This window comes from Myotis lucifugus, unplaced genomic scaffold, assembly GCF_000147115.1.
Source record: "Myotis lucifugus unplaced genomic scaffold, Myoluc2.0 scaffold_145, whole genome shotgun sequence".
Taxonomy (NCBI): domain Eukaryota; kingdom Metazoa; phylum Chordata; class Mammalia; order Chiroptera; family Vespertilionidae; genus Myotis; species Myotis lucifugus.
Genome location: NW_005871193.1, coordinates 888,175 through 914,365, shown reverse-complemented (window position 1 = coordinate 914,365; position 26,191 = coordinate 888,175). Strand labels below are relative to the sequence as shown.

The 26,191-nt window shown below is 43.1% G+C and overlaps 1 protein-coding gene across 1 annotated transcript; it reads left to right on the top strand.

Moving 5' to 3' along the window:
* The first annotated feature begins 791 nt into the window (after positions 1-791).
* LEMD1 (LEM domain containing 1) lies at positions 792-25,853 on the top strand. Its single transcript, XM_006094886.1, has 4 exons — positions 792-877; positions 4,976-5,039; positions 5,391-5,458; positions 25,655-25,853. Exons 1-4 carry the CDS (start codon positions 792-794, stop codon positions 25,851-25,853), a joined length of 417 nt encoding a protein of 138 aa, XP_006094948.1.
* Positions 25,854-26,191: the final 338 nt, after the last annotated feature.

Sequence of the window (26,191 nt, the reverse complement as noted above, 5' to 3'; positions counted from 1 at the left end):
CCAGTTTGGGAGGATAGAGGGATCAACTGGATAACACTGGTCGAACGTGAGGCTGTGCAGGTTGGGGAGCCATATTGAGACTTGTGTAAATCTATATAAATCAATTCATGTGCCAGCGAATGAACAGCTGACTTTTTCAAATGCCAATTCAGCAATTACAGAGTCTGCTGGCGGTTAATTAAAAACGACCCTCTTGCTACATTCAGAGTTAAATTACAAGTGTGGAAACTACTACTGTTTGCAATATCTGAATGCTCTGTACTCTCATCAAAAGGCGAGCAGGGATAAATAACTTCTATTTAACTCACTAAAACATCGCTCTCAGCTCTTTTATATTTAATTAACTTCTTATCTTCTCAGAACTTGAGTCTTTCTCAGTTCCTACGCAGTAATAGAAAGATGTGTTCATTCGTTCATTTTGGGCAGAAGATTTTCCTCACATTAGTTGAGTAGAAAAGTTAGAAAGAATTGAACCTGGGTTAAATGAATCCTCAGACTTTCACATCAGTCTGTTGCTAGGGAGGTTATTGACATGGGGGAAAGTGACACCCACCCAAAGCGTGGCATCGAGGCAAACAAATCTGGAATCGATTTGTGGCAGAAACAGCAGAAAATGGTGATATTTTTTTCTTTCTTGCCTTCGCACCTCCAAGATTGGGGAGCTCAGTTGGGACACACTTGAGCGGACTAAGTGACCTTTTAGTTCTTCCTTGGAAGACTGTCTTAATGAACTTAATGTTTTACTCTTTCAGAGATCTCGCTATCAGCAAAGAGACCAAACTTCCATCACCATGGTGGACGTGAAATGTCTGAGTGACTATGAATTACAGAATGAACTTAATAAGCTTGGATTTTCACCTGGCCCGATTCTATGTATGTATGCAGCAAATATTAGAGACTAGTCATCTATGACTCATAGACTACCTCCCAGATTTAAATTTATTTATAGTGGAAGAAACATATACAATAAAAATCATTAAACTAGAAATAGGAAAATTTTAAAAAAAGCAGAAAAACCCTAAAGAAGGGAAGAGGTGATAAATACACTCAGATACTTCATACAGATTAGTAAGTGTGGTGTCAGACAGAAAAATAATCTCTTTCCCCCAGTTACTCTTGATTATATCACCCTGGGTTCTTTTTCATTCCTAGTATGTGCACTGTGCTAACTATGCATGTATGTATTGTCCATAGTCCCCACAGATAGAGTTACAACTTTGTCAGTCTTCTCAGATGTAGCCAATGCCTGACTCTATGGCTAACACATAGAGGCCTCACCTGAAGTGTTTGTGGAAGGGACAGAGTGAGTTGAGTAGCTGTGGGGTCCACCTCATTGTCAAAAACACAGTTAATAATGTAAGTATAAGAGTAAGAAGCTGCCCTAACCGGTTTGGCTCAGTGAATAGAGCGTCAGCCTGCAGATTCAAGGGTCCCAGGTTCGATTCCGGTCAAGGGCATGTACCTTGGCTGTGGGCACATCCCCAGTAGGGGGAGTGCAGGAGGCAGCTGATCAATGTTTCTCTCTCACCGATGTTTCTAACTCTCTATCCCTCTCCCTTCCTCTCTGTAAAAAATCAATAAAATATATTTTTAAAAAGAGTAAGAAGCTGAGCCTGGCTGGCATGGCTCAGGGGTTGAGCCTCTACATAAGAACCAGGAGGTCATGGTTCTATTCCCAGTCAGGGCACATGCCCGGGTTGCAGGCTCAATCCCCAGTGTGGGGCATGCAGGAGGCAGCCGATCAATGATTCTCATCATTGATGTTTCTATTTCTCTTTCCCTCTTCCTTCCTCTCTGAAATCAATAAAAACATATTAAATAAAAAGAATAAGGTTCTGAGTTGTGAAATACCTTGAACCCAGTAAGATCCCAGATACAAACAGAACAACTTAATCTATTCTCCACATTCTTCCTCAGCTTCCACCAGAAAACTGTATGAAAACAAGTTAATGCAATTGTTGGTCTCATCTCCCTGTGCACTTATGATGAATGGACCGGGAAAGCAGCACAGAACTCAAGACTATGAAGACAGGAAAGGTACCATTAGAGGCTATACTGCTCGATAGCAACTTTGCACTTATAATTAGTTTTAATATATTTTTATTGATTTCAGAGAGGAAAGGAAAGGGAGAAAAAGATAGAAACTTCAATGATGAGGGAGAATCATTGATTGGCTGCCTCCTGCACACTCCCCACTGGGGATCAAGCCCACAACCTGGGCATGTGCCCTTGGCCGCAATCGAACCTGGGACCATTCGGTCCGCAGGCCAACACTCTATCCACTGAGCCAAGGCCAAACCGGCTAGGGCAACTTTGCACTTATTAACACCTTGTCCAGCATGACTTACGCAACTTTTAATGGCATGAATGAGACAGCCACATGGCCTGTTTGCACACAAAGCCTGGACATAGGCCCCTGGGCTGCAAAGGAAATGCTTAACTCCATGTACTAGTATATATTCACGCCAGTGACTCAGTTGAGTGGCAAACCAGAAGTTCCTACAGATAATTTCCAGGTCTCCTTTGAGGTCTCAGCCTCTGCTTTGCCTCAGTCAATATATCTGATAGTTATTTTCTTTGGATTAAATGATTTCACACACATTAAGAAAGATGAACCAGACTCTCCCTCCCTATGCCCACTGCCCTCCTGACTTCATGGGAGCTGACCACAGCTGGTCTCTCCCAGGTCCCAGGTGGGTGGGGAGTGGTGGTCTCTGGGATGCAAGAGCTTCCCCTACAGGAGCCCCTGCGCAGGTGCACCTTTCACCTGTGGGGGCATCTAGTTTAGGCTCTTAGGGGGTAGACTTAAAGATTCCCACAGTGCATCCCAAAGCTCTTCCATTCAGTAAATATTTACTAGGAGTTCTCTATGAGCCACAGTAAAATAATAGAAGTACCATTTTTTAAAGGCCACCAATGCATTTCCAGCCTAACTTGCATCATCTCATTTAGTCTTCACAACACTTAGCTGAAGTTCAGAGAGGCCAAGTCATGGGCCCAACATCACAGAGCGAGGAAGTGGCCCCAGAAGATAAGCCTCCACTACAGGTGCCATGAAGAGCAAGGCCCATCTGTCTTCGTCAGCACTACATGTCCAGCTGCCAGGGCAGGCCCACGCCCAGAGCAGGAATGCAGGATATGTTTGTTGAATGAAAGTGATATAGAAGTGAGACTTGAACCCAGGTCTGGCTCTCATAAGTGTGCTCTTACCACCACATACCCTCTACTTTTCTCACAATGTCTATTGTGAGAATAAACACATTACATTTTTTTACCATGTTTGATTGACACCCCCCCAAAAATGGCAATTTCATATAGTTCAAATTCATAGTTCAACAAATAGTATAAGTGCCCGAGGCCCTCTACACATGCCCTGCAATGATATTAAAGGTAGCACAGGTGCTGAGCGGTCCCCAGGACTCTGGAATGGCTGGCCTGGTGTAGAGAGGGCAGCAGGACAGTTGGCCTGGGGGTGCCTCAGGGCAGGTGGCTGCCCCAGACCCTTTCTGGATGTGGGATGTGTTCACAGTCCTGTCCCCGCCCTGGGGCTGCCTCTGTTTCCTGCCTGGGAAGGAGCTGAAGGGCCGAGACCAGCCCTCAGAGGACAAGCAGTGCCACTCACTGCTTGTGACGCTGAGGACGGCAGGGCAACGCTGCCATAGTCTCAGTCCAAGCTGCCCTGGGTCCCAGCACAGGCCTCCACACAGCCCCCACAAAGGGGGCATCTAGTTTAGGCTCTCAGTGACTCAGTTGGGTGGCAAATCAGAAGTTCCTACAGATAATTTCCAGGTCTCCTTTGAGGTCTCAGCCTCTGCTTTGCCTCAGTAATAAATCTGATAATTATTTTCTTTGGATTAAATGATTTCACATACATTAAGAAAGATGAACCAGACTCTATTCCCGGTCAGGGCACATGCCTGGGTTCTTCCAGTCATGCTAGAGCTGGAAGAAAATGGGTCCTTCGGTTTAAACTTTGCATTGCTTTACGCTGTGTCCACCTGATGCTAGCCCTCCATGGGCAATCAAGCCAGAGGTGGGAGTTCTGCCTCAGTCCTAGCTTTGTCATGCAGCGCAGGATGCCACTGGCTAGTGGTGGGTACAAGTCAAAAACCTGCTTCTTAGAAACCGGCCTGGATCAGACATTTGAACTTGCTCATTGGAGGGGCCTCAAAGACCCTGGTGCCATTAGAATGGAGGGGTTGACATGGAACTAAGGGGGTCCCGTGGAGATTCAGCCTTGAGCACTTCACAGAAATACCTAGTCCTGGGGTAGGAGGGAGGGGCAGCTGTTTTAGGGCATCCAGACAATGGGTGGATTCCATTCTTCCCATTTTTATTCATTGTTTTGGCACTGGGTGGGCACAGCTTTCTGATCTGCCCTTCTTTCAACCTTCCCAATTATTCTGACTTGGGAGCTCATTTAAAATCCCCTCCATGAAAAGCTCGCTGATATTCAAGAGCAGTGATTGCTCCAAGCTTATCAAACAGCTTCCTCACGGCCCGAGGCGAGGGCTGATCTACAGCAACCTTTCTGCCCTGGTGGTTCCCCTGCCCTGGAAGCTGAGCACAGGTCTGGCCTTCCCTTCTCTGGATACAGAAGAAGACATTCTCCTGCCCTATGTGGACATTCAGAGATACGCCAGGCTGACCGCTGGCTCCAAGGGGCAATGACTGGACAGCAAGCAACCGCCCAGTAGAGCACCCTGCTCGGGCTCAGCATGCATTGCTCTCGGAGGCCCCCCAACACCACAGCTTCCCTGACAGGGCCCCCAGACCCCCAGGGGAAGGCCTGGGTGAGTTCCACAAGGGCCACAAGGGCCTCAGAAGGACAGAGCGAATCCTCTTCCCCTCCCAGGTATCTTCTGCCCCATGATGAACAGAATTCACCACTCCGCTGCGTGGTGCTGATTTTCGTGGCTAGCTCCTATGTCCTCATGGCCTATTTTCCTTGTGTTTCCCATGATCCAGAGCTGAGGGGCATTATCGTTTTGAAAGGAAATATCATACTCTCATCAGAAAAAAAGAAGGGACCCCAAAAAGTATGTACTATTCGAATGCATGGATACTTGTACGCGTAGTAAATATAAGAAATAGCATGTTTCACGTGTAAGGAAATAGCAAGGCACTACATTCTGTTGCGGCGGGGAAATCTAGTTTCAAGAAGCTCGTTTGAATGCAGGTTTCTGTTTTGTGAAACGATTACCAGGTTCTAGCACGAGACCCAGAGTAACAGCCCCTCTGAATAGCAGCCACCCCGTTTTCCTCCCCGGCTGCCGAGCCCTCTCTCTGCGTTCACCACCTGTGTCTACATTCATAGAGCATCCAGCACAGTCCCAGACCCACAGGGAGCACAGAACACCTGTGCGTTCCTGTCCCCTTCTCTTGCCCAGGCGCTGAGATCTGGCTCCTACCCTCGCCGCCCTATTGGAGCTCTTGGCCAAGTGTGTGAGATGAACAGGTTTCGGGGTGCCCTTCCACCGGCCAGCTGTGTGACGCTGGTGGGGGGGGGGGTCGCTGAATGGACCTGAACCTCCTCTCACCGTTTAGTTAGCAGGGCCTACCCCCAAGGGTGAGTGTGAGGGAAAGGCAGGTGAAGCTCTTGGCATAGAACACGACACATAATGCTTTCACTCAATCCCTAAACTCCACGATAGCAATGCTAGTGACTTCTGCTGGGTCCCTCTTTATTTAGAGACACCTGCCTCCTTCCATGTTGGCAACTCTGCTCTCTCTAGGTTCTGGCCTCTGCCCCTGCCTGTTCTCATCCTCACTCTGGCTTCTGGGCCCTGACTGCACGTTGCTCCTGAGGTCTCTGTCTTCAGCCCCTTCGCTTCCTGCTCCGCATCGCTCCCCGGGGTCGTCTCATTCACTGACCACCTCTGTGTCCTGACTCCACATGTACCCCTCCGCGAAGGACCTCTCTCCTGAGCCACAGGCCTGCCTCCTGGAAAGCTCCTTCCCTCCTTCCTGCACTCACTCAGCTGATGGTTATTTATTTACTTACTTATTTTCACCCTCACCCCAGGGCATGTTTTTATTGGTTTTAGAGAGAGAGGGAGAAGGGGGGTTGGAAGAGAGAGAGAAACATAGATGGGTTGCCTCTGGTACGTGCCCCAACTGGGGATCGAACCCACAACCTGGGCATGTGCCCTGACCAGGAATAGAACCGGTGACCCTTTGGTGCACAGGACAACGTTCCAACCAACGGAGCCACACCAGCCCGGGCCACAACGCTCATTTGTAATTAAGGACATTTCCTGGGTTTATAGATTGTTTATACTTCTCCTGTGGTTACCCCAGCACCTCACTCCAGCACCACCTGCATTTGCGGCCTGCGTTTATCTTGATGGTTCCACCACCTTCCCACCCTCCAGGCTCAAAATCACATTGCTACCTTGGAAGGACCACCCCCCTAGCTCCTCACATATAAACAGTTGCCATGTCCTATGGATTTGAATTAGAACTTTCAAAAATCGACCCCTCCTTTTTCTTCCCCTTGCTACTTTCCCAGCTTGCACCCATATTATTTTGGGGGTTGTTTGTTTTTTAATCCAAACACTAGCAATACCTTCCTAATTGGCCTCTGCCTCCAACCTTTACCAATGCCAGTTCAGATCTACAAGCAGCGATTGCATCATGTCTTTCATTTGCCTGGAAATTTTCAAAACAAGATGCAAACTTACTGTCCAGCAGGAAGAGAGAGACACCAGGATCTCCTGAACACTAATCTCCCTCACCATCCCACCCAATGCACACTTACCTGTTTCTCCACCTCTCACACCTCTCCCCACACACCTTTGCCTCAACCATTGTTTATGCCTAGAATTCCTTTTATGCTTCCACCCACCCCATTTCTCTTCCTGTTAAAATCCTGTGATCACTTCAGCAATGTCTCAAAGGCCACTCCCTTGAAAATTGCATGTTATCCCATTCAGTAGCTGTCACAGGGCTTTGCACATGCCAGGAGCCCAAAGACCACGTTATCAAGTCTACCAAACAGCACTAGTGGCACATAGGTTAGCTTGAAAATATGGTCTAGTAGTGTTTAAAATACTTGTTGAGTTTAAATGAATGAAAGAAACCCCAGGTAAACATTCCTGTAGTAAATCATTACTTTAGCTTTCCATCTGAACCTAATTCACGTTGGATGAAAGTATTCTGATAGCAAACTTCCTAAAAGATATTTCTTAAATCTTTCACATGGACCTTGTTTCTGCAGAAAACCCTTTTGTCTATTTCCTGCCAAGACATTTACAGGAGAAAAAGCAACCTGAGTATTGAAAATGCAGCAGGTGGGGGCCAATGCCCTCCAGGCGTTGCTTACATAAACCTGAAATAAAACCACATCAATATTTTGAATTGGCAATAGAATTAAATGGAAAGTTTGTGATGGCATAAAGTGTTTTGATCTGAAGGATTATATAAGCCATTTTGATTCTCAGAAGAGCCGCGAGACATCTGTTCAATTTTAAATCCGAAAGTAAATGTAAATAAGCACTTAAATTTCCATGTTAAAAGGTAGTAGAAAGTGTGTTTATTGAGACACTTGTCTGGCACCATAGACTTTAATTACTTAAGAGCATTGGTCCGTACCTAACAGTTCTCTAAGTACCCGGAAAGGTGTATTAGACATTTCTTTGAAACATCAATGAACACATATTTTCCTCTCATTTCAGTAGGTTTCTAGTGAAATACAAATCACCTTGAGATTTGGATTATGCCAATTTCTGGGTACTTTTTTTTTTTAACACTGTACATGTGTTTTATTTGTTTTTAAAAGATTTTTTTAATTGATTTTTCGAGAGATAGAGAAAAGGAGAGGGAGAGGGAGAGAAACATCAGTGTGAGAGAGAAACATTGAATGGCAGCCTCCTGCCCGCCCCCTATTGGGCATCAAGCCCGCAACTGGGGCACGTGCCTGACCGGGAATCCAACCGACAGCTTTTTGGTGTACAGGACGACGCCCAACCGAGTGACACTAGCTAGGTTTACATATATGTTTTATTAAATTACATATGCAGCCTATTTGATTTGGTGATTAAGGCCACTTAGAAAGCTAAGTCATTATTTTTTAAATTGGGGATCTTCTCATCCGATAGATTCGAGACACAGCTTAAGCTTCCATTGATGGAGTAGGGAGTGAAGCCAATGTGTGTAAGTCAGGTTCCTAAAACCTCTAAAGAGGAGAGATGGGATTCAGGAATCACAGGGAGGCAGGAGGATCTACTATGTCAGGCTGCACAAAGTGGGGTTTGCTCGGGTGACCATGCCATTTATCACTACAAACAGGATGCTTTTGAAAGTGAACAGGGACACTAACCAGAAGGGGTGCTGGGATAACAGGAATAAAGCAGAACTGTCCTGGCAAACCAGGGCATCTAGTCATCCCGGGTTTGGGCTGGGTGTGGTCCCAAGAGCTGAAGTGTTTGCACGTGCATACCCGTCTGCAGGGGGCTGCTGCATGCAGAGGGCGGCTGGCCCTGGAGGGGTGCCCCTGAGCACCCCCGGCCCCTTCCAGGTGTTTCCTTACTCTTCCCCAGACAAGACATGCTCTTTCCTGCTGAATCAATGTTCATTCTGTTCTCCCAGCTTGGGATACTCTCTCCTCATCTGGCCACTTATCATACATATTCTCCTAGGATTTTCTCAAAATGTGTTTGTTCTGTGGGTCTGGCCCTAGGAATCTGCCTTTTCCATTAGCCCCTATTCCCACCCCCTGTCCAAGAGTTTTGCTCTAGGTTGTAAATGTTGATGGTAAGCCTATGTCTTTGAACCCTCTCCATTTAATTCAAAGCCAGGCGTGTGTGTGTGTGTGTGTGTGTGTGTGTGTGTGTGTGTGTGAGAGAGAGAGAGAGAGAGAGAGAGAGAGAGAGAGAGAGAGAGGTTACACAGTTCCTGTTGGATGAACTGAAAGGAACTTTTGTCCTATGTTGATGTTGATGATCTTCCTTTTTCTGGTTTCCTATTCTGTACCATCTCTTTGGTCTTTGGGACATGCCTTAATGTATTCTCTTGAGAGACAATGCTTAGGTCACAGTGTATTGATGACCATCCAGGGAAGGGTTGCAACAGAGCTTCCAGCCTGTGAGTTAACAGCTATTTATGAAATAAAGGGCGTGTGCTAGACCTTCTTGTTCCTGTCCTGAAGAAACTTAAAAACGAGCTCTTGAAACACAGAATATGTGTATCAAAGATATGGACTCTAGCGTGGCTCGGTGGTTGAGCACTGATCTATGAATCAGGAGGTCAGGGTTTGATTCCTGGTCAGGGCATATGCCTGGGTTGCGGGTTCAATCCCCATTGTGGGGCGTGTAGGAGGCAGCCAATCAGTGATTCTCTCTCATCATTGATGTTTCTCTCTCATGCTTCCTCTCTGAAATCAATAAAAATATAATTTTAAAAAAATGGGGCTCTAGAGACAGGCTGCTTAGGTTCAAATTCCAGCTCTGCCACTAACTTGGACAAGACACTTGACCTTTCTATCTCTTAGTTCCTCATCTATAGACAAAGATAACAATAGTCTCTACTTCAGAACGTGTTATGAGGATTAAGTTAAAGTATGTAAAATAGAGTAGTGATGGTACATAGTAAGAGCTGTCAAAGTACAAATAAGAACTATTACTACCATTAATATTCCTATTATACAAAAAGCATGGTATTTAGTCATCTGCAATACAAAGCGAAAAATAATATAATGGAAGCTAAATTTTTAGTATTGAACTCTACAGACTGTGGTTTATCAGAGTGCCTGCAGATATACTTACATAATTAAATATACAGATGCAATTAAAACTTATTCTCTGGAAGTGCTGTGCACTTAGTGAAGCAGACCAAGCTTTTAAAAAAGTCATATGTGCCCTCCTGGTATATAGGACTCCTTTCTTAGTCTGATACTTAAGTTCTTCTTTCCTTTGCCTCTTTAAACATTTTTAAAAACAACTTCACACTTAGAAAAAGTTGCAAGTAATAGTACAAAGAACTCCCATATTCTTTTTACCCAGATTGTTACCTTTTACCACATTTGCTGTGTGTGTGTGTGTGTGTGTGTGTGTGTGTGTGTGTACTGTGTCTTTCTGAATGATTTGAGAGCAAACTGTAGACATGAAGCCCCTCAGTTCTCTGGCATGCATTCTGCCTACCTCCCAAGGACACTTTCGGAATAACACTCCAAATAAGGAAATTCACATTGATTCAGTGCTAGCATCCAATATTCAGATCCCATTCAAGTATCACCAACTATCTCATAATGTCTTTGCTTTCTCATCCATAACTAGTCTAGGAGCACATGTGGTCTTTGGTTGTCAGGGCTCTTCAGTCTCCTTCAATTTCAAACAACAGTGCCTCCATCTTTCCCTGGCATTCACGTCCTTGACCATTAAAATTTTTTTAAAAAATTTATTTCAGAGAGGATGGGAGAGGAGAGAGAGATAGAAATATCAATGATGAGAGGGAATCATTGATCAGCTGTCTCCTGCACGCCCCCTATTAGGGATCAAGCCCACAACCCGGGGAATGTGCCCTTGACCCAATCGAACCCAGGACCCTTCATTTGGCAGGCTGACGCTCTATTCACTGAGCCAAACCAGCTAGGGCACCCTTGACCATTTTAAAGAGTACACGCCTTTCATCCTGTAGGGCGACTTTTCTGTCTGATTTTTCCTTTTGACTATTCATAGAGGCCATGTCCTCTGGGCAGGAAATCCTCAGAATGATGCTGTGCTCTTCCCAGAGCATCACACCAGGTAGCAATGCCACCCTGTTCCACCGCTGGTAACATTAACCTTAATCACCTGGAGAAGTTGGTGTCTGTCAGGTTTCTCCATAAAACCATCATTTTTCTTCCATTTGTAATCAAACAGTATTCTGCGGGGAAATATTCTGAAATGACACTAACATAGTGCTCCTATTCAAACCTCATCCATTAGCCCTAGCTCCCCTAGACGACTGCCTGAATCACCTTCCATTGTGATGATGGCCCATTGAGACTTTCTATTCCTATTATTCCCTCTGCATTTATTAGATGGTAGTCAACATAAGGAAGACCTTCCCTTCTCCCCCATTTTATTCATTTATTTGTTCTTTGTTTCATTTGTTCTTTCATTCAGTCATATTAGTATGGACTCATTGACTCTTTTTAATCAAACGGGCTGTATCTTGATATCTTTATATATTTTAATGCTCAAATTGTCCCAGATTCGGCCAGTGGGAGCCTTTTCAATATGGGTACTGTGTCCTTTTGATATGTCCTCCTCATTCCTTGAGCATGTCCTGAATTTCTGGCACAAAAAGATGTTTCAGACCCATCTGGTGCTTTTTCTGCCCCAGGAGCCTTGGATGGTGTCTACTGCAGGACTGTGTTTACTTTTACTGTAGGATGGTATTTAAAAAACCAGGATCTAGCTTTGGTTGGTGTGGCTCAGTTGGTTGAGCATTGTCCCGTGCACTGAAAGGTTGCCAGTTCGATTCCCAGTCGAGGCACATGCCCAGATTGCATGTTCAGTCCCCAGTTAGCCAGGGTGCATTCAGGAGGCAACTGATCAATGTTTCTCTCTCATATCATCTCTCTCCCCCCTCTCTCCCTCTCCTGTCCTCTCTAAAATCAATAAAAACATATTTTTTAAAAAGATCTAGATCTTCAGTGAGCTCATTGCTACTGGGAGTCATTGCTTCTAGGTCCTCTCGGTGGGTAGAGCTAGAAAATAAAGGTGTGTGTATATGCACATATGCATCATAACTATTTTTGTATCTCTCTCTATACAAATTTAAAAGTCATAAGTGCATATTGATCTTCAATTACAATCCAGCGTTTCAGTGTTCTTTCTAATTGGTCTTTCCCCTTTCTGTTTGTAAGGCACTTCTGTGACAGTGAGAAAACTGGCTCCCATTACCCTCCATAGATTTGCGTTTTGCTCCACTTTCTAATTTCCTCGGTGTAACCAAGCTCCCAGTCATAATAGCCACCTCCGTCTCTGCATAACCCTCCCATCACCATCTCTCTTCCTTGGACGCAGGGCACACTGAAGCCTGCATGCTGTCCCCCTCCCACTGCCATTCTTCAGCCACCAGGAACCCCAATATACACAGCCCCTCCTCCTTCATTTCTTTGGCCTCCAGGTATTCTGACCCCTCATTCATGTCGCCTCTGCCCCACTTCTTGTGCAGGACACATGACATCCCAGGGAAGGACAAGGAAGGGAAGGGAAGCTTCATGTTTCTTTTTTGCTTCCAATTCTGAAGTCTGTGTCAATGTCTTTGTGCCAAAACTTCAGGTGGATTTTTACTCTTGTGTCTCAGTCACTGTTGTTGTTGGTAAGATGCTTTGTAGGCCTATAATGTGCATGTGCAGGGCCTACCCCAATTGCTACCACCGGAAGACACGGTGTACCAAGGGAATACATATTAAAGGACTACCATTAAGTGTGTGGTTTGAGTTGCATGTAAAGGTTTTAGGCGACCTGATGTTAAACTTCTCTATAATGGTTTCTTAATTAATTGAAAAGCATCCTTATTCCCAATAGTTGTTGTATATTCCAGTTGGGTCAAAGTGAAGAGTAAATTACATATTTTGTGACTACTTAATAAACCCTTCGTTCTTACCTTTGACACGTACTAATGGGAGCTAAACAGCATATTTACAAGGAATGCAACGCTCTTCCTGTAAAACTACTGACCTCCTAGTATATCTGCTTAAATACGCTAATAATCCATGTCTTTATCTTATTGATCACATGCTGATTCTTTCTGTGTAATAGAACCCAGTCTTTGAAATGCAAGAGCCTCAGGAAGAGTTAGTGAAACCAAACTCTGATTACAATGGTTCTAAGATGATAAGAAAGGTAAACTTACTTATTTTCATAAAACTGAATTATGAGCAGTGGTGTTCTCTTTCTATAGGAAAAAATATGCATTTGTTTCAAAAACCCAGCTTTGCTTCCGTTTTCATCTAAGAATATTTAACCAAACTCACTATAGCTAGTTTATCATTTGCATGATGGGTATAGCTATATGTATCCATTTTAAGGAAAGGAGTTTTCTGTTTGCCTCCACGATGAGCATCCCTGAGTTATTTTGATCTCTTGGGATTTATTAGGGCTTCCTTAGTACCAGGCGCTATTCATCTCGATGCATGAGTCCAGGCATGATTTATTATGATGATCGAGCGTGGAATTTCCTCTCTGAAAGGCTTGTTGGAGGAGGCTATGTGGTTCATCGTACAGATGCAGAAAGAAGCAGAGAGGGGGTATGACTTGCCTAAGACCACACGGTGTTAGCAGAAAAATTGGAAATGGCATTCCAGTCTTCTAATTTCCATGTTATATAGCCTTTCCCATTATATTCAGCTGCCAAAGGAAGAGGAGACACAACCAGGCACCTGAGTGGTGAAACAGCTCCCCCCAGTGTCTCTTTTCATGGTCTCCCAGGACTCAGGGCTTCTCGTCCCCTATGGCAGAGAAGGCTTTCTTTCTGGGGTGGCTTTGCTATGAGAGGCATTTTCCACTGGCCCTTCTGTCCTCCCATTAAAGCCATGGTACAGAAATCAGCACGGCTAAAATGGACTGACTGATATGCACATGGGTACCTGGAATTTTCCCAAGTAGACAGAAGAAAATTCAAACCTGAAAACCTTTTTTTTAATTTTTAAAAATATATATTTTATTGATTTTTTACAGAGAGGAAGGGAGAGGGATAGAGAGTTAGAAACATCGATGAGAGAGAAACATCGACCAGCTGCCTCCTGCACACCCCCTACTGGAGATGTGCCTGCAACCAAGGTACATACACGACCGAAATAGAACCTGGGACCCTTCAGTCGCAGGCCGATGCTCTATCCATTGAGCCAAACCGGTTAGGGCTGAAAATCTTTTTTAAAAGAAATATGTTTTTATTGATTTTTAGAGAGAGGAAGGGCAAGAAACATCCATGATGAGAGAGAATCATTGATCGGCTGCCTTCTACACACCCCCTACTAGGGACCAAGCCCGCAACCCAGGCATGTGCCTTGATCAGGGATGGAACCAAATTGTGACCTCCCAGTCAACCACTGAGCCACACCAGCCGGGCCAAAAACCTTTTTTGATATTTTATTATAACATATGCATCTAAAAAGGTATAAAAATTATGTAATAAGCAGTTTGATTCTCACCCTAGAGATTAAAAATTACTATAAATCATTGATGATTTTGTTGAAGACCCCAGTGATCATATTCCCCTTCCTTCATTTCCCCCAAGGTAACCACTACCTTGAATTTTCTATTTATTATTCTTTTCCTTTTCTTTACAGTATCCACAAACTTTAGTTTCTCATGATTTTGGATTTTATTTAAATGATATCATAGTGTAAGTATTCTTCAGTAACTTCCCTTTACCATGTACCGTTATGTTATGAGCGTCACCCAACACTTGTAGCTCTCACTCATTAATTTTCACTGCTATATAATTATTGTAAAAATACATTTATCCATTCCTTATTTACGGGACATTTGAATTGTTGCCAAGTTTGCCTAATACAAACAAGGCTGTTACAAACAATTGTGGTACATAATTCATTGGATACATGTGCAAGAATTTTTTTCTGATTGAATGAATATACCCAGCAGGGGAACTGCTGACTTGAAGGATATATACCTGATCTTCAGCTGAAGAGATCATGCTAAACCGCTCTACAGTGGCCACACTATATATTCCTACCAGCAACATATTAAAAGCTCCATTATTCTAAATCTTCTTCAAATTTTAGTATTGCCAGATTTCATTTTTGTCAATGTAGTGGATATAAGGTGGTATTTTATTATGATTGTAATTTGTATTACTCTTATGCTAATAAGGTTGAGCATCTTCTCACATGTTTGTTGGTTATTTATGTTTTGTTGTTTGTAAAATGTCTGTTCGTATTTTTTGCCAGTTTTTCTATTTGGTTGTTTATCTTTTTCTCATTAATTTATAGGAGCTCTTATATATTTTGGATACTAAACCTTTGTCAGTCATAAGTGTAACACAGATCTTTTAGTAGTTTGGGGTTGTCTTAACATTTTTTTTTGTTTTTTTAGCAGTTCACATCATAACTGAGAGTAGGGTACAGAGATTCTCATATAACCTCTGCCCCCCACCACATGAATAGCCTCCTCCATTATTAACATCTCCCACAATGGGCTTGTCTATTCACATTTTTCTACTAGCCTTTTAAAAAAAATCCTCACCTGAGGGTATGCTTTTATTGATTTTGAGAGTGAGAGAGTGAAAAGGTAAGAGAGAGAAAGAGAGACAGAGAAGAGAGAGAGAGAGAGAGAAACATTGATGTGAGAAACATCAATTGGTTGCCTCCCAAACTGGCCCTGACCAGGAATCAAACCTGCAACCTTTTGGTGAATGGGGTGATGCTCCAACCAACTGAGCTCTACTTGCCTTTTAAAAATGTAATTTAAAACAATTTTCAAACTTAAAGCAAGTTTCCAACAAAGAATTCCTATATGGCCTTCACCCAGATTTACCATTTGTTAACATTTTACCACATTTGTTTTATAATTTTATCTATTTATTTTTTTTCTTGAACTAATTTATGACATCATAATCTTTTACTTTCTCCCCAAAACGTCATTATATATGTCTTTAGTCTAAAAACATAAGGATAGTCACATCACAATGATGAGAATCAGAAATTTTCATACATATACAGTATATACTATATATATGTTTTTATTTAAGTTTTGATTGCTTTCAGAGAGGGAAGGGAGAGGGAGAGATAGAAATGTCGATGGGATGCCTCCTGCACGCCCCCTACTGGGGATTGAGCCTGAAACCCAGGCATGTGCTCTGACAGGGAATTGAACCAATGACCTTTTTTGATACATGAGATGGTGCTCAACCAACTGTGCCACACCGGCTGGGCAGAAATTTTTGTTAAGGTTAAATTCACATAACATAAAATTTACTATTTTAAAGTGCAAAATTCAATGGCATATAGTACAGTATATTCATAATGCTGCCTCGATCTAGATTCAAAACATGTTCATTCACCCCAAAACAAAACTCAGTACCCATGACACAGTTACTCCACAACCCCCTCCTGACAACTACTAATCTGCTTTCTGTTTCAATGGATTTTTTTCCTGTATGTTTCATATAAATGGAATCATCCAATATGTGATGTTTTGTGACCTTTTAAATTTACCATGAGGTTTTCAAGTTTATCCATGTTGTACTGTGTGTCTGTATCCACACTTCATCTCTTTTTATGACTGAATAATAATGTTATGGACATGTGGATTGTTTCTACCTCTTGGCTACTGCAAATGTTGGTACTGTGAACGTTCATTCATGTATAAGTATCTGTTTTCAATCCTTTTGGATATACCAGTATTCCTACGAGTGGAATGTTGAGCCATGTGGTAATTCTGTGTTTAACTTTTTTAGTAATGGCAAAACTGTTTTCCACAGTGGGTGCTCATTTTACATTCCCACCACCAATGTATGCAGGTTCCAATTTCTCCATATCCTTGCCAACCCAACATTAAAAAATATATTTTTATTTATTTTTAGAGAGAGAGAAAGGGAGAGAGAGAATGCCCTCTACTGGGGGACCCAGCCCACAACCGGAGCCGAGCACGTGCCCTGACTGGATATTGAACTGGCAACCTCTGGGTCACGATGCTCAACCAATTGAGCCACAGCAGCTAGGACTCCACCCCAACTTTTTAAAAATGGTTGTCCTCGTACGTATGAAGTGGTAGCTCACTGTGGTCTTGATTTGCATTTCCCTGATGACTAATGATGTTGAGACTCTTTTCATTTGCTTATTGAACATTTGTACATATTCTTTGGAGAAATGTTTATTCAAATCATTTTAATTGGGTTGTTTGTCTTTAGATTGTTAAGTTGTAAGAATTGTTTATATACCGTATTCTGAATACTAGTCTGTTATCAAATATATGATTTGCAAATATTTTTCCCATTCTGTGAAAAAGATTGCCTTTTCTCTTTCTTCATAATGTCATTTGATGCACAGAAGTTTGCTTATGATATTTCTTGACGTGGGTTTCTTTGGTTTTATCGTTTGGAATTCACTTAACTTTTTGAAATCTGTAGATTTGTATCTTTTGCCAAATTTGGGACATTTTCAGCTCTTATTTCTTCAAATATCTTTTTCATCCTCACCTTACTCTTCTCTACTCCAGGGACTCTGATAACACAAACATTAGATCTTTTGTTTTCTGTTATTTTTTTGGAAGAGCTTACATGGTTAAGAGATCATAGATAATAATTCTGTGAGTTCTCCACTCCAGTCTCTTCAGCAGCGACCATGGTGCATTCACTGGTCTCTGTCTTCTTCAATCACCCCAAAGGGTGTGATAACATTATTGATCTCTTCCTTTACCAGCCACAGTATCTTAATGCAGTTCAGATGATGTGTCTACATATTCTTCACTACTTGACTACAGCAGTCATAACAAACAAAGATATTCGAAAACGCCAGCAGGCACTGAAAGATCTAGTCAAAGTTATTCAATGGGATTCTTACACATACAAAGACCCAATTGCCGAGTTTGTTGAATGCTTAGATGTTCACTTTTACTTTGATGGGGCTCAGAAAAAGCGGAGGGAATGTGAACCTGTGCTTGTAAATGACTTCCTGGTGGCTTGTCTCGAGGGTTTCGCTGAAAATTCCCATCTCTTCCTATTTGAGACTTCTAGTTGCATCCACCATGTATCAGCATTAACATGTTGGCAGATAAACGGAGCGTGACTCCAGATGCAGCTGAAAGGTGGATTGTAAATTTGGTTAGAAATGCAAGACTAGACGCCAAGATCGATTCTAAATTAGGTCACGTGGTTATGGGTAACAGTGCAATCTTAACCTATCAGCCAGTAAATGAAAACACCAAAAGCCTTTCATTTAGAAGCCAGATGTTGACTTTTAATATTTAGATGTAACTTAATCAGAATAGTAGGTTAGGGGCTCCTAACAGGGCAACTGAAGACTCTGGCTTTTACTAAAGAGTTGTAAAGAAAAACAACAAAACTATAAAGGAAAGGCGAAATAATGAAACTACTATATAAAGGGTGACATACATTTTAGAAACAACATATTGAGTATAACTTTTAGAGAATTTGAATATAATGGGATGTTTCATAAAGAAACAGAGTTCATTGATTCTTTCCTCTGTGTTCTCCATTCTCTGTCAAGCCGTCTTGCCAGTGTTTTACTTCATTTGCATTATTTTAAATTCTAAAATTTACACTGGGTTCTTCTTTATATATTCTACTGATCTGCAGAGAGATAATTTTTTTCAATTGTCTCATACATGTTTAGGTGGTTCTTTGAAACATTTTATGATGGCTGCTCTAAAATCTTGGTCAGCTAATTCAATAGTATGTCATCTCAGTTCTGGCTTGTGTTATCTTTTCTCCTCAAATTATGAGAGACTTTGGGTTGTATTGAAATATTCTGTTTTAACTTCCTCCCCAGACTTTATACGCTGGTGGGGGAAGAGGAACACCAGCTCTTCACTGCAGGGCAAGTGGTAGAAGTGCACATCCCCCACTGGGCCTCCATTGACACCCTGTTGTATGTTTGTTGGTTCATTATTGCTGGGCTGGGGGGGGGGGCGGGGGGAGTGGAGAGGGAGGGCAATGGTCCATGATACTAGCCCAGTAGGAACGAGGTGGAAGTTCAGGCTTCCCAAGCACCTTGGCTAGTGGGCTGTTTGGTAAAATTTTTGGTCTTGTGGGGCTGCCCCTTTCTCCTTTCCTAGCCCTTCACCTTTCCAGAGGCTTTTTGTTTGCACTCTTTGGTGTTTCCAGGTTGCCAGCAAACAGTCTGGGGTACGTGCGGTAAAAAGAAAACCCAGGGCATTCACTGCAAGTCATTCCTCGGGTCCTGAGGCCCCTAGCCCATCTGCTTTTCTCCACCTTTCAGTCTTCTTCTGTTTGCTTTACATATAGTGTCCAGGTGTTGCCGATGGAAATGGGGTTCTTCCACGGAGTCGCAAGAAAAGCATTTCAGGGACCCACACGTGGGAGGATGAGGCACAGTGGTGAGACTTACTAGAGCTGGAGCAGACACAAGGGACTGTCCCCAGGTGCCGGTGTCTCACCCACCACCAGGTGGCTTAGCTTCGTCCAGCTGTGGGAGAAGCCCAGCCTTGTCTTCACCGAGCCCAGAAGAGCCAGAGATCGTGTGCATTGCTCAGTACCGGCGGGGCACCCAAGGCTGCCATCGTTCACTTTAGTCCATGCCAAACCTTAGTCCAGTGCAGCCTCAGTTCCCAGCTGTGCTCCTGCAGCCGCTGCCCTGCTGCACCCAGGCCAGCGTGGAGCCCGTGCTTGGGTGCGCAGCTGCTACGGAGAGAGAATGTGCCCAACAGTGAACAAATAGGGAACACGTGCTACCGAGAGGCCTTTAGTAGGCTTTGATTGTATTCCCTCAGGCTTGGGAAGGGGTACGCTTTCTTTCAAACGAACCAATCTCTTTCCTGGCTCTTTGCAGGCTTGTGTTGGGTCTTCCCCAGATCCAGTCTCTTTCCCAGATCTTCTGGGGTTTCATTCACGCATCCAATCCAATCCTTTTCCCAGGCTAGACACCTCCCCTCTGTGGTCACCATCTTGGCTCCTACTGTGAATGCCTCAAAGTAGAAGGATCTCCCTCTATACCATCCTGGTTTCTACTGCGCATGTGCCTAGCAAAGGAATTTCCCCTTTATTGTGTATTCCTCCCCCACATAGTACCAGCGAGTGGACCCCTTGTACCTGAGGGAGATTGGAAAACAGGTCCTTCCTCCCTACACAGGGGGATGGAGAGGTGTTAATCCCCTTGCAGGCAAGGGTGTGTGTGTGGGGGCGGGCGGGAGGAGACAGCTATTCACTATTCTCTGGGGTATCAGCTATCCCCTGGGGTGTCTGAAGCTGTAGCTTCCAGACTTAAGCCTGATTAAGTGTAACTTCCAGACTCAATCAGGCCCAGCCAGTGTAGCTCCCGTCTCTTTTGTTAACTCCTAGCTGCCTGTGCTAACACAGGGTTTGGGGCTATATTGAGCAGAAGAATTTTGGAGAAGTATACCGGTATCTATCTCATCTTGTTCCCAATACCATTTTGAATAGTCTGTCGTTTCTCATCTGGTTGGCAATGTTAGCTCTTGTCATTCATCAAATTTCCACAGGAGTTTTAAAATGCACGGAGGATTTGTTTTAATCAGGTATAGTAAGGGGACAGGCAGGAAGATGACTGCCTTCCAAAGCAGTGTATTACCTACAATACCCCAGAGGGTTGATTGCATCATGCCAATGGGCCACCTGGGGAAGGAGCAGGGTCAGTCAGGCAGGAGTGAGAGGAAGGCATGGGCACAAGGCCTTGTTGTGGCCTTTGCAGGGAGGAGTGGGTGAGGCAAGGTAAGCATTTTAGGATTGGCTGGTTGGACTAATTTCAGCAGTTCTGGGCTTTAGGGGTGGACCCTAGTTGGCCAATATCTGGCCCTAGGCTGATGTAGGACAGGGAAAGTATTGGCTTGGTAAGTGAACGTTAGGTAAAGGAGAAGGTTGGAGGGGTTGGTTGGCTTGTACATGGAAGGCGCAGTCACAAGGAGTCTTTATACTATCCCTAGGAGTGGGCCAGCCTTCGGAGAGGCAGTCTCTCCAGGGTCAGCGAGGCCCCAGGGTGCCAAAGCCTCATAAAATACAGAAAACAAAAACCGTGATTAATAGTACAATGGGGTCTCTATTCTGATCAATGTGTCCAGCTTGCGCTCATAGAAGAATGTCTTCATCCAGAGCAACCCCTCTCACCTTGTTGGTTTAAATTGGTCGGTGGATTTTACTTGTCCCTTAGTTCTTGCAAATACATTTTAGAATAAGCTTATCAAGTTCCATGAAAAATTCAGAATGTGATTTAGATAGAAATTTTGCTAACTTTATAAGTTAATCTGGAAAAAGCTGAATCTTTACTCTGTTGAGTCTTCCTGCTCATGAACATGTTACATCTTTCCATTTATTGAAATTTTCTTTAATGTCCTTCAGTAAGATTCTTATTGTTTTCTTAATAAAGATCATGCTCATCTTTTGTCAGCTTTATTACTAGGTAGGCTTTTAATGTTTGTTGCCAAATTTTGTTGGAAATAATTCTTTTGTTGGGAACAGTATCTTTGAAAAAATATGCTTTAAATGGGTTGTTGCTGGTATATGGAATTGCAGTTGACTTTTGTCAGTACCTTTTGTCTTATAACAATGAACTCTTAGCAATTATAATAATTTTCCTGCAGATTCTTTTTAGTCTAATTTGTATACCTTTAATTTCTTTTTGTTTACCTGTGCCTCTACAACCTTTTTATTATAATATTATGTAAGTGATAATAGTAGGAATACTTTCCTTAGTTCTGATTTAAAGAAAATGCTTTTAACATTTTACCTCTTTTTAAAAATATATTTAATTAATTTTAGAGAGGAAGGGAGAAGGAGAGAGAGAGATAGAAACATCAGTGATGAGAGAGACTCATTGATCGGCTGCCTCCTGCACGCCCCCACACTGGGGATCAAGCCTGCAACCCAGGCAGGTGCCCTGACCAGGAATCAAACCCTAACCTTCTGGTTTATAGACCAATGCTCAACCACTGAGCCATGCCAGCTGGGCTTAATATTTTACCTTTGAGTATAATTTTTGGTGTAGGTGTTGGGAGATACCTTGTATCTAGTTAAGGAAGTTCCCATCCCATTCCTGGTTTGCAAGAAGATATTTTAAAGCAGGAATGCAGATGATCACAAAGTTTTTAACCTTTCTTTTGTTAATGTAGTGCAGATTATTTTAAAAGGCTTTTAATTAATTCAAAATTATTATTTAGGTTAAAAGAACACAATGTTTTAAATTAGAGCTTTATTAAATCAAGGTTGAGGTAAAAACAATAGAGTGAAATTATTGCAAGATCTTTATTAACTTAATCAGTTTTAGTCAATAAAGGGATTTGGGGTTAACTCAATATTAAAGAGCTCTAAATTGAGTTTTTTCCCCACTTGTAAGAAGGTCATAACTGCCAGTTTGCCAAGTCATTTGTAAAAATGTCTGGTTCTACGTACAGGCCTTTCTTCAACAATTGCATTAGTGAGGGAGAGTGATTGAAAAATGTAACACATTTCAGCTTGAAGACAATTTCATCCCCACCTCCCGGGAGCATCACTGCCTCCTGGCTCCCTAAGCTCCAACAGTAAGAAGTCCTGGAAGAATAAGAGGAAGGAGGGGTGGGGGCCTCAGCACTCAGCGCCCCTTCTTTCATTGCCCACAATTGAAGGTGCCAGCCTATGACATTTCAGGCCAGGTTTGGGTCCACACTGTAAAATACACATCTTGCCTAATGCAAGCAAACTTGTATTTATTTATGGGTAAATATTAATCATTTTAGTCAGAGTAGATCCTTTTTCAAAAACCAGATACATTTTTTGATGAGTAATGATTTCATGAGAATACTGGGGAATGCTCCAGTCCCCAACTCCCTTGTCCATGGCCTGCTGTTGTGTGAGGCCTCTGGCAGCATGGGAGGTGTCAGAGGCCCCTCTCATGTTCAGGGGGGCTGGGTCCCCGGGAAGGGGGGTAAACACCAACTTACCAATGCCCCTACATGGTAGATATCATGCCTTGATTAAAGACAACATGTGTATTAGGGCTGAGGAAATATAGACTAGACAACTGATCTGAGTGAATGAGAATAATAAAGAAGACTTCTTGCAGGAGGGAAATTATTTTTAGAAATTGAAGGATAATACTGTGTGACCCTAGGCTAGTTACTTAAGCTTTCTGTGCCTCAAGACTCATCATCTCCCATGTGGAGCAATGACAGTGCCTACCAGATGAGGGGAGGGTGGTCCAGGAGGCCTTGGTGAGTTAGTGGGTTAACGGGGCCTGGCACCTGGTAAATGGTGGTTTGCAACATCATCAGACACCACAGCTTCACATTCTTGGACATTGCAGACACTTGAGGATGATAAGGCCTGAATATCCTACATAATAAAGAGCTAATATGCTGATTAGACCGAACAGCAGAACGACCATCCGGACGACCTTCCAGACAAAGCCAGGGCTGAGAGGGCTGAAGTCTGAATAGACAATCAAGGACAACCAGGCAGTTGAGGAAAAATGGAACACGAAATTAACAATAATTATCATTAGCACTAAGTGCTTTCATTAAGTGCTTACTATATATCAGGAAATGTTTTAATCATTTTGCAGAGATGAAGTCACTTAATCTTTACAACTTTATTTCACAGAGAGGAAACAAGCATAGAGAACTATGCATTTTTACTTTATTGAAAAAATGACAACATCAAAGAAATTTTTGGAAAAGGAAAAGAAAACATGATTGTCCTTACTTCTATCCCTCATACAGAACATTTCATTTTCCTAAATTATTTTCTAGTCCTTGTTCATAGCCAACTTTAAAAAAATAACTTTATTCTTTGTATAAAAATGCTGCATGCTTATTTAAAAGGCTCCGAGCACCTGGTCGGTGTGATTCTGGTTGAGCGTTGACCCATGCACCAGGAGGTCACCAGTTTGATTCCTGGTCAGGGCACATGCTGGGTTGTGGGCTCGATCCCCAGCGGGGGGCTGTGCAGGAGGCAGCTGATTAATGTTTCTCTCTCAGCAATGTTTCTATCTCTCTATCCCTCTCCCTTCTTCTCTCTCTAAAATAAATAAAAACATATTTTTTAAAAAGCTCCAAGCAATAAAAGTACAAATAAAAGTGCAAAATAGAAAGATGATATTTAAGAACAGAATGCTTCTTGTGTCAAGTGACCCTTGACACTGGTGTGTCTATTGTTCATGTGTGAGTCACTGATGTAAAATATTACTTCATGAGCCCTCACTTGCATGGCTCAGTTGGTTGGGTGTCATTCCGTGCACCAAAAGGTTGCCACTTCAGTTCCCAGTCAGGGCACATAACCAGGGTTGCGGGCTCTATTCCCGGTGTGTGTGTGTGTGTGTGGGGGGTGCAGTAGGCAGCCTATCAACCTTTCTCTCTTGTCAGTGTTTCTCTGTCTCCCCCTCTCCTTTCAAAATATTTTATATTATGAAGTACTAAACTACCTGATGTACCAGAAACTTTATCAGTCCCTAGATCAGTGATGGCAAACCTATGACACGCGTGTCAGAGGTGACACGCAAACTCATTTTTTTGGTTGATTTTTCTTTGTTAAATGGCATTTAAATATATAAAATAAATATCAAAAATATAAGTCTTTGTTTTACTACGGTTTCAAATATCAAAAAATTTCTATATGTGACACGGCACCAGAGTTAAGTTAGGGTTTTTCAAAATGCTGACACGCCGAGCTCAGAAGGTTCGCCATCACTGCCCTAGATTATACAATTTTTTAAAAAGATATTAACTTTTTAAAATCCTTGCCTGAGGATATGTTTTATTGATTTTAGAGAGAGCGAAAAACAACAATGTGAGAGAGAAACATTGGTTGGTTGCCTCCTATAAGCACCCCGAGCAGGGATGGAATCTGAAACCTGGTATGTGCCCTGATCCGGGATCAAACCCACAACCTTTTGATGGACCGGATGATGCTCCAACCGACTGAGCCACCCAGCCAGGACGATTATTTTCTAGAACAAAAAATAAGGCCCTTTGTACAAGACATTGGAAACTGTGAGGGCTCTTCTTGATAATTTGTATTATCTTCCTGATAAATAAGTTCTTCTTGATATTTTCTTTCTGTTCATTAGAGACCCAAGGCTTTCACCTCTACACCAAAACCCCAACATCTCTACTGTCCACATCATAAGCACGCTGAGAAAATAAGGTAATACTTTTCTTAGCACCTGAGGAGATATTACTGACGTATGTAACTCCTGAAAAAAATGTTATTCAGATTTTTGGGAAGGGTTTGAGTCTGAAAAAGAATCTGTTGAGAGAGAAGAAAGATTCATAATATCTCATTTCAAAGCTCAAGGGGCCTTACATAGTCTCTAGCTCACCACTTAGGTTTAGAGGCCAGAGGGGCTGAGGGGGATGCGCAAAGTCACAATGCACTGAGGCCAGAACCCGGGGTTCTGGATTGGTAGACATTTTTTCTTTGTGTCTTAGAAAATGGGGAAAGAAAAAAAAGAGAGAAAGAGAGAGAGCAGGTAGTTGAAATAAAAGCTCAAGATTGGCCATTTCATTAGTCAGAAAGTAAAGCTTTCTGGAAAGTTCCCTGACTTCTGAATAAACTTCAGCCGCTTTCCAGATTAAACCAGTGAAACGTAAGACTCTCTGGAAGGTTTCAGAAAGCATCCTCTTGCTCTTTGAAATGCAAAATAAGCACATTTCAAAAGCACTTCCCATCTGCACCCTGAAAGGCTGGGTTTAGCCTGGGAAGAAAGGACTGTGGACTGGTGTCCCCCATTCGGCTTTTGCGGCTCCCCAGTAGGGACCAGGGGATCTGTAAGTCCCCGGGCCAGGCCTCGCGCCGGCATTGACAGACATAAAGAAATGCTTGTGGGGCATTTGAGACCTCACATCCTCATGATACCCTGTTAACACCGCTTGTTAAAATTAGCCTAGGTTTTTCATGATAGAGGCCTGCTCCCTGAAGCCCCACAGGGTTGCTCCTTTGAGCCTCACGGCCACACACGTTCGGGGGTGCTGGTTCGTCCTGTACTCAACCCTAAGAACCCCTAATGTTTTCACAGGTGGGCCTCAGGAGCACCATACCCCAGATTCAGAGAATGGAATAACACCAAAGAGAAGGCCGACTGCACAGTAAACGGGAGTGCTGGGAGCAGGAACCTAGAACGGTTTCCAGTGGGCTTGACGCTTGCAGTGTTTGGCATCTTCATCATTGTGGTATTTGTCTACATAACCGTGGAAAAGAAGCCGCTCTTTGGTTAAGTGCTTTCGGAGCAGAGCAATGATTGCCTCAAGCCCTCCTGCTTCACGGAAGAACGGGACTGCTCTGAAGGGGGGGGCCAGCCCTGTAGCCAGGTAGTCTTCCCGTGCACTGTGCACTGTGCACTCTCACCGTTCTGTACCCTGGCTCAGCCAGGTGGAAGGAACAAGCGGAAGAACGAGAGCTGAATCTAAGGGGCATGCCGGCCATCATTAAAGGTGCTTCTCCACTGAAGTGCATTTCCCAAAAGGAAGCTGAGCCTGCATCTTTCTTTTTAATGAGGGTAACCAGCCATTGATTACATGTTATTCACTCTATTCACTCTGCAAATTGTATAGTC

Excerpts from the sequence above, each read along its gene's own strand:
- LEMD1 (XM_006094886.1), top strand. The coding sequence starts at position 792 with ATGGTGGACGTGAAATGTCTGAGTGACTATGAATTACAGAATGAACTT. Across the intron at positions 878-4,975 it reads CCTGGCCCGATTCTATGTAT|GGGCATTATCGTTTTGAAAG; the intron begins GTATGCAGCAAA and ends TCCAGAGCTGAG. Across the intron at positions 5,459-25,654 it reads CAAGTGTGTGAGATGAACAG|GTGGGCCTCAGGAGCACCAT; the intron begins GTTTCGGGGTGC and ends ATGTTTTCACAG.